This window comes from Apteryx rowi, unplaced genomic scaffold, assembly GCF_003343035.1.
Source record: "Apteryx rowi isolate R43461 unplaced genomic scaffold, aptRow1 scaffold_50, whole genome shotgun sequence".
NCBI lineage: Eukaryota > Metazoa > Chordata > Aves > Apterygiformes > Apterygidae > Apteryx > Apteryx rowi.
In genome coordinates, this window is record NW_020450761.1 from 2,519,816 (window position 1) to 2,532,979 (window position 13,164).

The window sequence follows — 13,164 nt, forward strand, 5'->3', positions numbered from 1 at the left end:
CGGGGTCGCCAGGCCTCGGGCAGGGAGGCGGCGGCGCCGCGGGCCCTGGCGGCGCCCCGGGCGCGAGTGACCGGCCATTGCGCGGTAACGGCCCTCTCGGGGCTAAAGCGCGGTGTGGCCTGGGCCCTCAGGGAATCGAGCGCCTCAAATCCGCCCTGCAAACAGCGGCCTCCGCTATCTCTAGCGGTGCGATAAAGGTATTTTAATACTGTACCAAGTTATATCGCGCCCTAAAGAAACATTGGTTTGGGGGAGTTTTTTTTTTTTTTTTTTCCCCTCCACATAGAACTTTTTCTGTGGCTGGGAGGCATTGCGTCCTGCACACCCCTCCTGAACAACTCATAGATACTGCGTGGAAACATGAAAGTTTGCGGGCATAAAATCCAGTGGTGGTGGGCGGCGTGTCAGTGTGTTTTCAGGCAGGTGGCGTTTTAATTGCACGGGGTGGCCATTATTTCTCTGAATTGCTTAGAGATAAAATGCATTCCTTTCTCTTTTCCAAAAGAAAGAAGTTCTGGTATGACAGTCCTGCCCTGGAATCTAAAATGGTAAGTACAAGCTTTTAAAGTACTGTGTTTATTTGTGCTAGGAGGAACAAACCTGTACTTCTGCCATTGCACATAACTTTGGGAAAAGTATTTTTTGGTAGAGAAATAGCAGAATTTTATCTATGAGCACTAGTGGTCCAGTTTTACTCTGATGTGCCAGGATTGCTGCTTGGAGCAGTGCTGCCCTCCCCTCCTCCTTAGCCATTTTCTCTTCTGAGCCATTCTTTTATCTGCACCAGCACCAATGCTCTCTTGCTCACTACTGAGCCTGTATCAGAGAACCGATCCATTTAAAGTTAAAAATTCTATATACTTGCTTAGTATTAATCTGGATCACTTTCCCAGTGTGACTCTCAGAGAGGCTAGGCTACATATCACTTCTTCTCAGCACAAAGAAGAGGAATCACTACAAGAAAAGCCTTCAACAGGAAGGCCACAACTTCCTCTGTAAATGGCACTGCTGGCATATGTCAGCTAAAACAACCGTGAGACAGTGGCTAACTGAAAAAAAGTTATTTTTAGGTAAAGTACGGCATTGTGGTCTGCTTCTATAATGAGGCATGTTCAGCTGCAGACATCAAAAATGCAGAATGATACTCCAAATGGAATTGAAAGATGTGCCAGAGCCAATTATTGTAAGCTCGTAATTAACCTAAAGAATATTTTTTTTCTATGTCTGATTGGCAGGAATTATTTTTTTTTCCTCATTTTTTTTCTACAATAGTATGGGGCACAATGTTCCACTTTTTGGTATTCCCTATGTGCTTTTACTTCTTTTTCTGCAATTATAGGGATCATGGATATGGTTCATAGCTTTAGCTTTTTTACTCTCTTACTGTGGCATGCTGTAATTTTTGAGGCTTTTGATTTATGTAGATGCTGTAAGGTTACTGGGGAAGTAGTCTTGCAGTATGCAGTGTATAGCAGTATATGGAGCAGATGGTTTGTGGATCCTTTTGGAAGAAACATCCACAGCATGATTGCTTGTGATTGCAAGGAACTACTAGGCTCGATGACCCCAGAGAGCCTTTCCAGACCAGTTTTCCTACATTGAAAAGGATGATGTCCATGCTACAAGAATCTCGGATTGTAATTGCTTTGAATCCTTACTGGTAGGAGACAAATTCTGATCAGCAGTCTGGAGAGAGTGGTCCTGGTCACAGAATGACAAGYCTCTGAGTTTTTTTTTGAGTTTAATTACTTAATATGTGTGTGKGGGGGGTTAGTTTTATTTCTAGTTACGAATTATACTGTGCTCAAAGTTCTCTTTCTGGGCAAACCACACTGTGAAAATAAGTACATGAGAGTTATCTGGAAAACAAGTTTTTACATTTGTTTTTTGAACAGCAATTTTTTTTTGTTAATACCTGCTCTGTTTTAGAAAAACGATCTACTGAGCTGTAAAACTAGCTACAAAATATTAAAGAAAATAAGAAACCTTGACTGTAATACATGAACATCAAAAGTTTTGTGAGGAGAAATACTCTTTGTGAGGAGAAATTCTTTAAACACTTGATATATTAGACCTATATAAGGTCACCACAATTGCGCCGATGGCACTCTAAGAGCATGCTTAGTAAAGCTGTATATTATTGCTTAGTATAAGTTTGTAGCTCCTGACTAATTTTTTTTTTTCTGGAAGATGTATAAACCAAACAAGTTGGCCTCTGTAATGAAAGATGACCAGACAAAAATTAGGAAAGAAGATAACATACGCTTCAGAGTCTTGAATAATCTTATTTATAAAGCTGTGACAGAGATGATGACTACCTGTGAAATTAATCAAGAGCTTTATGACCTCAAACCAGAAATCTGCAAGGCAAGTACAAAAACTACAGCTTGTGTTGAGCTGCTCTGATTACACCTGAAGGCTGGTGCCTCCTGCTGAAGGAGCTCCCCCGGGCGTCCTGACACGTGCAGGGGGTTTTGCCGCAGCGCTGCTAACTGTGGTACTGCATTTGAAGATGAGATGCTGGGGTCACCTTGCATGCTAGGAGAGCTTTGCTGCTGTTGTACCAGTTTAGTAGTCTTTTGCCAGTTTAGTAATGTAAATGTCATTTATTCCAACTAAATGGTGGTTTTTGCTGGTATGGCTTTTTTTTTCTGGTACGTGAACACATATTAATCACCTTGCCCCTTTCAGATGAAGGAGCCTGGTTTTAGCAACATAACTATACCTTTCTCAGAGGCTTTTCTTGATGCAGCTGTGTGAGAGCTGATGCCTCCTTGTTCCCTCGTCAGCTTCATTACACAGGCAGAAGGCTTAAGCAGTGCATGAGCTTAGTTCAAAAAAAGGCAAGCCTAATAAAATGGCATTGACAAACAGGGTTCCAGAAGAATTGGATATGTTTGTATCTAGGTGTAGCTAGTGGTATAGTTCAGATCTGAGGAGGATGTTAAAACTGTGGTTTGGAAACTAAGTCAGTTTCCACGTTCTTGTTTATTGTTTGTAGTTTTCTCTTCTACCTTTGCTGTATTGTTCAGATGAAATAATACCAAGATTTGGCTAAAAACTTTATGGAGTTAACTTCATCGGTTAGAAGCATGGAAAAAGAAYTGTACCTCGTAAGTGCATCTGTGACAAGGGGTTTGTCAGTTATGATAGAAACAGTTCTTTATGTAGGCGAATTCATTCCACCTTCAAGCTAGTGATTTAAATTACATGGGTAAGGTAACCTTTTGATACGTATGTCCATCTTACATTATTTCTCTCTCTAGGGCTTTGGGGATTGCCTCTGTAACTGTAATGGCATGTCTACACTTAAATACTGTATGTGTATATACTAAATGGTATAGACAAGCTGCAACACTTGGAGGAGACATTGCTGTAAATGAAACAACAAATTTGACTTATGAAATATGGGAGGGAAAGAAACAACCTTCTTACAGATATAGTACAGATATTTCTATAACTGCATAGTGCTTATTGCCCCTGCTGCACTGGGACATGGCAGAGACTCAGTCCTGCTTTATTCTTAAGCTAATTGTGGTCTGATATCCTTATTTCCATTATCAAAAAAAAGCTCTTAGAAGGCTTTCTGCAATACATCAGAATTTGTTTTCTCATATTTAAAGTTAACTTCACCTAGTGGTAATACAGATAAGAATCATGCTTCAGCCTTGATGCATCAAACTTTTATCCACTCAGTTACATTACTCATGTGATGACCAAGAAATGGCTTGTGTTGAGTTGGGTTGTTTATGTGCTTTAATGGTAGGCTTAGTTGGGATATATGGAAGGCTGGTCTTGCAACAGAAACAGCTAGTTAGTGATCATTGTTAGTGATCACTTTTTCAGTGAGTGATGGCTTTCTCAAAGTGGGAGTTCTTTGGTAGTGGAAAACAATCATTATCTACCCTAGTGTGTGAGGACAGTCCGTTCTGTCCTAAAATAACTGCAACAGGAAAAAGCAGGTGCTGTTAGATTATCAACGGCAGACTTGATGGTCATGCAGTTTTCGTTCCTGGGAATATCCTCTGGAGTTGGCTTTTTCTGCTAATGTCTGTAGACAGCTATTTGTTTGAAGAGTTAGTTCCCAGACTAGATGACTTGTTGATCTCTGAACCGTGCCTTCTAATTGGTAGTTTATGCTTTTCCCTCCCTCATTCTCGACTCTTCTTTGGTTGAGCTGGACAGGTTAATAGAACTGGCTTTGCAGAAGTTTGCTGAATGTACTCTTACAGTGAGAAGTGTTTGTTACGACACTGCTAGATGAGATGAATGACGGTTATGGAAATCTGTCAGAATTCAATTAATGTTTAAAAAGTGTATTCTTCAGGAAGGCAGTGAGTCTACTTCATGTTGTGCAGGGACAGAAACATATGTGTTTTCAATTGCATGCATGACAGCTATGAAGGCTATCTGTTAATGAGCTACAAATTCAAACCCTGGAGGTTCCCAGTTTGACACAGGCTTTAGAACTGAAGACTCTTGAGTTACAACGGCGTTCTCTTTTCTGTGAATATCAAAACCAAACTCTAGGTGAGAACAGACCAGACATTGTCACACTTCCTTCTGTAGCAGAAACATACACTTTTCAACAACTATATTCCAACATAGCATGCAATAAATAGTAATTCTGGACTATTTGTGATGGTAGTAGCATGACATTCAGTAAACATAGCACTGTCAATAGCATATAAGTATGGAAGGACTTCTTCTCCATTTAATTTCACTTAAGGGGGTAATTAGGCAGTGATTTTCCTAAATTAAAAAGTGCCRTCAGATACAGAGTATGAATCTTACTCAGTGTTAAACCATACTGCTATAAGGGCACTCTGTCATTTTGGTTCTTAAGAGCGGGGTGGAAGAAAAGGTTCTCCTAAGCATTTATATATCCAAATTGGATTGCTGCATGTTTATTTATGAAGCAGATGCTTTGCTGTATATGAAGTGTGTGTGTGTGTGTGTGTGTGTATGTATACATACACACACATGCACGCATATATATCTATATATATGTATAAATTTAAAAGAAGGTTTGCCTATTTACAGGTGTCCATGGCATCAAAATTTTCAGCATGTCGTATTTACTGGAACCCTTCTTCTACTATGGAGAAAGACAGTTATGTTGAAAGTGTACTGCAGAAGAGTGCTCCACGTATACGGTACTGCTATACCATAAACTGTTACACTACTTTATAAATTCATAGCCATATACTATATTAATAACATTTCTTAAGTATTCCTAACAGTCTAAATCTGACTTTTTGGAATACTTCAGGTTTTTAGATATTTGGGGTCAGAGCATCTCCTGTGATGAACCTCACAGGGGTGGATGGCAGTCTTGGGACAGCTGTGAATTCTCCTGTTGGAGCATAGCTGGCTTACTTGGCTTCTACGCTTTCCTCAGTTTGAACTGGGCTGAGCAGAAAGAGGAGTTTTGCTAAAGTGTGATTTCATTTCATTAGTGGTGGTGTTTTGGGCATACTAGGCCCTACAATAGGCCAGGATGTGTGCTGCACAAGAGAGAGCTTCTGGATACAAGAAGTGCTTCCTTCCAGATTCACTGTGCAATTTTGATAGCTGGAGACAATTTGGATTTAGTTTTTCACTGAGCCATTTTATCAGAGTGGATTTTTTTCCCCCTTGAATCTCAGTAAACATTTCTGTGCATTTTGTTGTCCTTATGTTTTATTTTTTTCCTTGCCTGTGTTTAATTCAATAGAATTGCTCTGAATATACAAACTAACATCTTGCATGCAGGAACCTTTGCAAGTATTGCTTGTACCATGTCACATATGTAAGGTGTCCTGCAGCTTGCATTTTTATTTAACAAGCTAAAACTGTCCTGGATTTTAATTCTGGAAATGACTTACTAATAGCATGTTCCAAACAGTGGACCTCCAGAAGGGATGACCAGTATTACAGAAATCCTTCACAATACTGATACCAAAAAATAAGTGTGAGGATACCACCAGGTACTGTGATACTTCTACCTGTTTTTGGCAGAGGGGCCAGTGAGTTTTCAGGATATTATGGAGATTTCGCTCTCTTCTTTTCCCTTGCTTACCCTGTGCTATTCAGCCAGTTTGTTGGAGTGTCAGGACTTCACCCCACGGGGAAGGTGGCATTGGAGCATACTTAAAGGGCCATTTCCTTCTCCCCTGTTTTCCAAGACAGTTCAACTCCCACTCCAGCACCATGCCCTCCTGTTCTCCCAGCCCAGGACCCAGTAACCAGATATGGGTGGCAACTTCCATGCTTTGAGAAGGAGTGTTGCTGGCTGGAGAAAAGATGAAGGAGGCATGGCCAGTCCCTCCTGCAGACAGCACGGAGGACTAATTTTCTTGCCACACTGTGAGGGCTGTAACCTCCAGCTGCTCTTGCCCCTACAGTGGGGTTGAGCAAGCCAAATAGAGTGGGGAGAAACTTGGGCCAGCCTGTGTGTACAGGGGACAAAAGTGATACCCAGTAGGATCTAATAGTTTTAATATTGAATATTTATAATGATATACATTCCAAGTTGAGGTTCTGCAATGATATGTTGCTGAGCGCTAACCTGAATGAATACTCTTCAGGTACCCTTCTTACCCTGAAAGGGTAAGACCGTATCCTTAAACTTTCACTACTGCTCTAATGTAATTTAATAACAAATATTTTACCTGTTCTGGAGATGTTGTACTATTAATCAAACTTGTGAATGTTGTATTTTTGCCAGGTATCTTCTGATGAGTCATCAGATCATAGGAAATGTACCCCCAATAGTATTTGTAAAAGACAAAGAAGCAGCAGCTTTAAAGAAGGTAATTGTAATCCTTGACTCAACGTACAAATATCACTACATGCATAACATGATCACTTAGCATATCATAGTGCTTAGGAATACAGAAAGAGGTGCTAATTCAATTGCAATAGCAATCTACATTACAAATCAGTCTTTGTGTATAAACTTTCCTCTTCGTGTTCATGTTCCAAAGCATTTTGGCAAAGAATCTATAGTAATACTGATGCTTATATACAGTGTGAAAGAATCCTTGTGGCTATATCCTCAAGAATTTTGCTATGTTAAAATTTCTCAAATGAAATATTTAGGGAGGCTTGTGACAGATAATTAAGTGAATTAAATAAACCAAATGGCCTAAAAAATGAAATTACACTCTCGGGGTAGCCAGTTATTTCTTGTCTGGCACACACTACTGTAGGAATGAGGTCTGAGGAACTGTCTTCCACATTTTAAACATTACATGTTCTTAAAATGCCATTGAATCTAATTAGTGATGTTGTTGTTGTTGTTGTTGTTGTTTACCCCAACCTTTTTCCATCAATGAATTGTTAAAACATTTCTGGGGAAGTGCATATCTTTGCATAGAGGATTAAGCTCACTGAGACTATATATATATATATATATATATATATATATATATAAATCTTCAGTGTTCCACATCTTCTCTCAAAGTGTTGACAATTTTGACTAGCAGAAATATTTCTGGAATAATGATGTTTTCTAGGAATTTGCTGTTATTAGGACCGTGAAGGGAGACCTTTTTTAAATGGTGAGATTTCCAGAAGAGAAAGATGGCACTGATAAATGGAATTTCATAAAAAATGGATCCTCAAGCTATTTATATGAATTTAGGGCACAGAAATGTGAATATGCTCATTTCAACCAATGTTCTTTATAGTGTCTTATTCTTAGATGTATTACTATTACTACTAGCATATGCAGTTACTATTAATGACTCATGGGCTCATACAGTGCATAATAGCAGCCTGGAAAGAGATAATGAGAACTTCATCACTCTCTAGAAATGCAGTGAAGTTCTTGAAATTTCTTTGGTCAGAAAAATTCTGAGAGAGTTTCATGCCAATATACTGATCCACAGTCTAAATCTTTTTCATCTGCATTAGCATCAACAAAAAGCACAAGAACAAAGATGAACTAAACACTTATGAAAGCTGCTTATGCCCCCCCAGCCCAATACAAGAATTTCTGCACAATTTACCTGAGATTATGAAGGAACCTGGTCTTTATTATTATTGTTATTAGCATATCTAGATGGAGCAACAATATTTTTGCAGGTCCTACTTTTCAGATCTGTTATTATGGAACCTGTTCTGTTAATCACTGTTTCCCAACCTTCTTTAAATGACCACCTTTTTTTGAAGAAGAAGAAGAAAACTCCTTGGACTACTTTGCCTTCAAGTTTCAGTGCACAGACACCTTTCTTGGTGCTAAGCTAAGCTAACTAACTACACAAGACAAGTAAAAAATCCTCCTTATGCAGTTCCAGTCAGTGACTGGCACTAGGAAACACGTAGAGGGGCCATCTTCTCATGCTTCGCAGCCTGTGTGATTTGAGTAATCCACAAGTTTGAATAACAGGGCTTTGGATAATGTAGTTGAAACTGATTTTTAAGTGTTGCAAGACAGGGAAAGACCATCCAATTCAACTCCCAGAAGAAAAATAGCACCCTGAATTAGAAGGGAAGTGATGTAAAGAAAAGTAGGAATAAAGATTTCAAATGGGATAAAATTTTCACAAATAAGTGCAGTCTGTAAGCATCAGATTCACTACATTTGTAGCGCTTACCGTGATGTTAAAAAGGAGCTGGGAAACCTGTTCAGTGTTTACATGGGATAGAGACAAAAACTTCCAAAAAGAGGGAAGAAGGGACAAAAATCCCAGCATAAGGATGTTGTTAAAAAGAATTTGCAAGACTGAAGTAAAACCAAATAAAAAAATATATGTTCAGAATATGCATAAGACAAAAAACTTTGCAGGAAGAGTAATCTATGGATTGATTATGCTATTTGGTATAAAATTCCCAGGCAAGAAGGACAGATATATCCTGACACTCTCATAGCCTAAAAAGTGCACGAGATCTGTTGAGTGATCCAGCTCATCTCATGGCCAATGAAAAATTATACCATAACATACATTTCACAGTAGCTATTTAAATGAAAATGGAGGAAAAGGCTATTTTGAAATGGTTCTGCTAAATATCCCATACATGTAGAAAAGAAATTGGTATTCACCATTTGATATTTGTCTGTTTCTTCTGTAGGTGTGAAAAAGGAAATTTAGTAGAGGGCCTTTAATATGTATTGTCTTCATGTGTTTACAGATTGATGAATTATTGTCAATTGCTGATTTTGGGCCCCCGGAAGAAGAAGAAAAGTTACCTCAAAATGATTCCAGGTGGGCTTTTAAAATCAAAATTGGACAAATGTCTATCTTCATCTGTGTTTGCCAACTTAAGTTGAGTATTATTTGATGTGATAAAAAGTGTATTTTAATTAGATGTGTTATTGTTGTTATGTCAGAGTTCAGTAAAGTGGTCTTAAGAGGAAATACAAAGCAGAAGAGAGAGTGTTCATAGAAGACCTTACCCTAGTAAGGCACCTTGGCTTTTAAAAAGATCATTTGGGCCTTTTGTAACAGAAAAAGCTACAGAATAACTGAAGACAAAACTAATATGTAATCATCCCAGAAATTATATGTACAGGATGGCATTTTATTTTGTGTTTTGGCTTTCTTTACGAATGTTACAGCCATTTATTAAAACTGGGAGAAAATATTTCTTATTGTATGTGCTCTGGTTTACTTTTATATTTTAGTACTGAGATATTTTTATGGGCTATTTTGGCTTTGGTTCTTCTGCAGAAGTACCTTGCTGCAGACCACAGGTTTGCAAATACAAAAAGGGAAAATCTACTTTTTATATTTAAGTGGACCTCTGTTAAGCTGTGGAGAATGACTGAATTGTCACTTGTAGCAGCACAGTATATAGACTTTTAGAAGCAATTAACCCATAATGTGATATCAAAACATAGTCTCAGAAATCAACTGTGTCTGACCTCTCTACTCTGAGTGATGTGGTCATGGGATTTGTCACTTGYGGACCCAATACTTGTTCTGGTATTGGTATCATTAATTTTATGAGAGCAACATTTCTAGAACTTCTTAGAATTCAGGACTCAATGTATTTGCAATGATTAAATTTAAAAAAATGCCTCATAGCAGTAATTGTTACTTCTTGCTGGTACTTTCCTCATGTAGCTAAAAGCCCTATGTTTGCTAGCATAAATATACCATTACCCTATCCATTTGACATCTTCTATTCTGGTATAAGTTTGGGTTGTTGTACATGTACATCAGTACAGTTTACTGATGCATCTCCCTAGGTTAATAAAACACAACTTACTTTTGCATTCTTCTGTGAGGGATTTTTGGCTCTTAGGGACTGGGTTGATCAAGCTATTAGAACAGCGAGTGTATGAACTGGATACTCTTGAAACCAACAAGAGTCTTGCACWTGTGTGCTGGCGTCTCTTGGTGAAAATGACTGTCACCTTTTGTGCTCTCAGGACTGTTCTTCAGATGCAAATCAGAAGTAAATTCTGAGGGGAAGTCACAGTTGGGACAGACTTGCCACAGGGCACCTAGCAGCTTGCTCGGTTTGTCTCATGGAAATACTTAGGTCTGGCTTAAGGCACTGTGCTGTTTCATGTGTCTGTCTGATGTGCTCCGGGCATAGGCTGTTTTTCTTCTACTCCTTAGACAAGTGGGAGTAGTCTAACTTCCTTGGGGCTCCCAGATCCAGTGTTAACTGTTGTCTATGCACGCCTTTTCCTAGAGCACAACCCTAGCATAGTACTCTGGCTTACAGGGACTCTTTTCAGGGACAAAGGATTGGTAGCAGTGGACAGGCATATAGACTTTGGCTTTGACACCTTCCTCATTCTTTATTTAGATGAGTGCATTTATAGCTGGAGTACAATAAAACACTTTTTTTTTTTTTAGTGAAAGTATGTTGTACATCCTCCTGAGTTTCTAAGGTTGAAGCTTTTAAGACTGATGTTTGTTCATCTTCTGGGTAACCTGCTCTTCTGCAAATCCCACTCTCTATAACAGCTAGAAACAAGCCGTTTCACCTGGAATGTAATTGCTGTATTGGCTTTCCCCATAAAATCCATTGATATGTTGACAAGCTTATTCACAGCCTATCCTTGGACACTTAGCCCAGTGGTAGCTCTTCCTCCTTAACATGAGAAACACAATGCCAAACACAGTGAATTAATAAACTCCAACTGAAAAGTCCAGTTTATTTTGGGTTACCCAAACTGTCACAGTTAACATTGCTGCTTAAAATATACACAGCAGGGAAAAAAAACCCACAAAAATCTTTTCCTTTTCACAGTAAACCAAACTCTTCAACAACAGAATCTTCAGATTCACCCATCCGGTCTAATCTTTTTGGTATTGATCATGAACTGCTGAATAAGCAGATAATGGAGTACAAAAGACTGAAAGTGTCAAAAGATACAGAAGGCATTGCCTCGATGGAACAGCTGCAGGAGCAGCAGCTGTCTATGATTCAGAAGAAAATGAAAAAGAAGAAAGTAAGGAATCCCCCTGATGATGACGTTACACCACAAAAATACTTACTGGACAAATATGAAGCTGATTACTTGAAAGACAGCACTGAATCGATCTCTGACTATGAGCTGGAGCATGAATTGCAGGAAGAAGTAAACAAATTGGAGGCAGATGATGGCAAAACTGAAAGTCAACCTACTGTTAAATCGAAGTGAAAAAGCCACTCCCTTTAAAATGGAGACCGTCAATAGCAAAAAAGACTGCCACAGATACCGAAAGATTGGTTTTATACTGTCTGTTCACCACTTCCTCTTTGAAACTAACAGGTTTGCCACACATGCTGAGGTTTGCTAGCAGAAGCTATGTAAGAAGAATGAAAATGATGTTTGCGATGCTCTGTTAAGAACCTTTCAAACTGCTATAGTTGTAGGAATTTCGGCCAGAGAGCAGTTTTCTAACAACAAAATATACATTGGGCAGCACTGTGAGTTAAAACTTCTTGCAATTCTGTTGGTTATTTCCAATGAAATTATTCTTGTTTCTGTGTAATTAAAAAAAAAAAAGCAAACTTTGGGGGTGATTTGGATAAAAACAATCATAAAATGATGGTACTTGTTTTTCTAAGGACAGGAAGGAAGAAGGAAAGCAGAATAATGACAGTGGAGTTCAAAAAGCAGCCTTCAGTGCACAGAGACCTGGACAGTGTATTCTTCAGAAAACCTAGTGTAACAGGGCTCTTTCCACAAGGGGGTGAAACCCATTGAGGTTCTGGCAAATAAAGTTACAATCCTGAAAGAAAATCAATTAATTTGTGTCAATAGTCGGAGATCTGCAGTTGTGAAGGGGGGGTTGCAACCAGAAAAGGACTGGGAACTACTCATCTATTTGGTAAAATAAGGCAAAGCACTGACCATTACTGAAAAGAATATATTAAAAACTAAAGCAGAGAAAAGGCAGCAAGGAAGCAGAGTCAGAGACTGATCTGAATGCTCTAGTAACTGTTTAAGATTTAAAAAAGGGTAAGGAATCATATGAAAAGCAAGAATAAAGCTCTGACTCAAAGCAAGTACAAATAATAGCATAAGTGTGTGCAGTCGGAAAGGCAGAAGCTGCAAAATAAATTACAATGAGAAAGGGAGTAAAGAGTTCTACGAGAAGTAAGGAATACTTGAGTCTATTAGTGAATGAGGAAGTAAAGTAAATAACGGACAATCCAAGAGAGGCTGTACTACACTATGTTGCTTTAGTCTTTCAAAAAGATTTAAAGACAATGAGTGTAGGCTCCAGAATACAAAAAATAGTCTAAAGGAATTTTTAGGTAGATGAGATAAATTGAGGTCAGCAAGGTACACTGAAATTCACTGTAGTGTATTTAATAATCCACTTGACGCATATTCTGAAGGTTAAAGATTGCTTTTAAGAACCTGGAGAAGATATGAGCTATGAATGTCAATAGGATATTCCCTTAAGTTCCTTTAAAGCTTATATTGAATGAAGAGTGAGGTCCTATAAGTGTGTGCATCATTTTTATTAGGATACATGTCGAAGCCACAGCTCACATTAGTGCTCACCTGACTTGAAGCAGGTGAATAATCCCACTAAATTTCAGTGTGCCTTGTTCTGGATTTCCTAGAGTTCTTCCTAAATTCCCTGGGAGGGACATGCTTTGAAGTAGATGCTTTAGTTTGTTTTCCAGTGAGTGAAGGTATTTGCTATATCAGAAATTGTTCATGTGCAATATCGCTGTCTACCAAAGCTAGCCATGAATTAGTTGAAACTTGGCAACGAAGCT

General features: G+C 38.7%; 1 protein-coding gene across 1 annotated transcript; it reads left to right on the forward strand.

The window, feature by feature from the left end:
• The first annotated feature begins 89 nt into the window (after nt 1-89).
• Nucleotides 90-12,176, forward strand: RBFA (ribosome binding factor A). Its single transcript, XM_026079764.1, has 7 exons — nt 90-197; nt 506-548; nt 2,191-2,367; nt 5,044-5,156; nt 6,710-6,794; nt 9,118-9,191; nt 11,194-12,176. The coding sequence occupies exons 2-7, from the start codon at nt 546-548 to the stop codon at nt 11,585-11,587; spliced, it is 846 nt and encodes a 281-aa protein (XP_025935549.1). The 5' UTR covers nt 90-197; nt 506-545; the 3' UTR covers nt 11,588-12,176.
• Nucleotides 12,177-13,164: the final 988 nt, after the last annotated feature.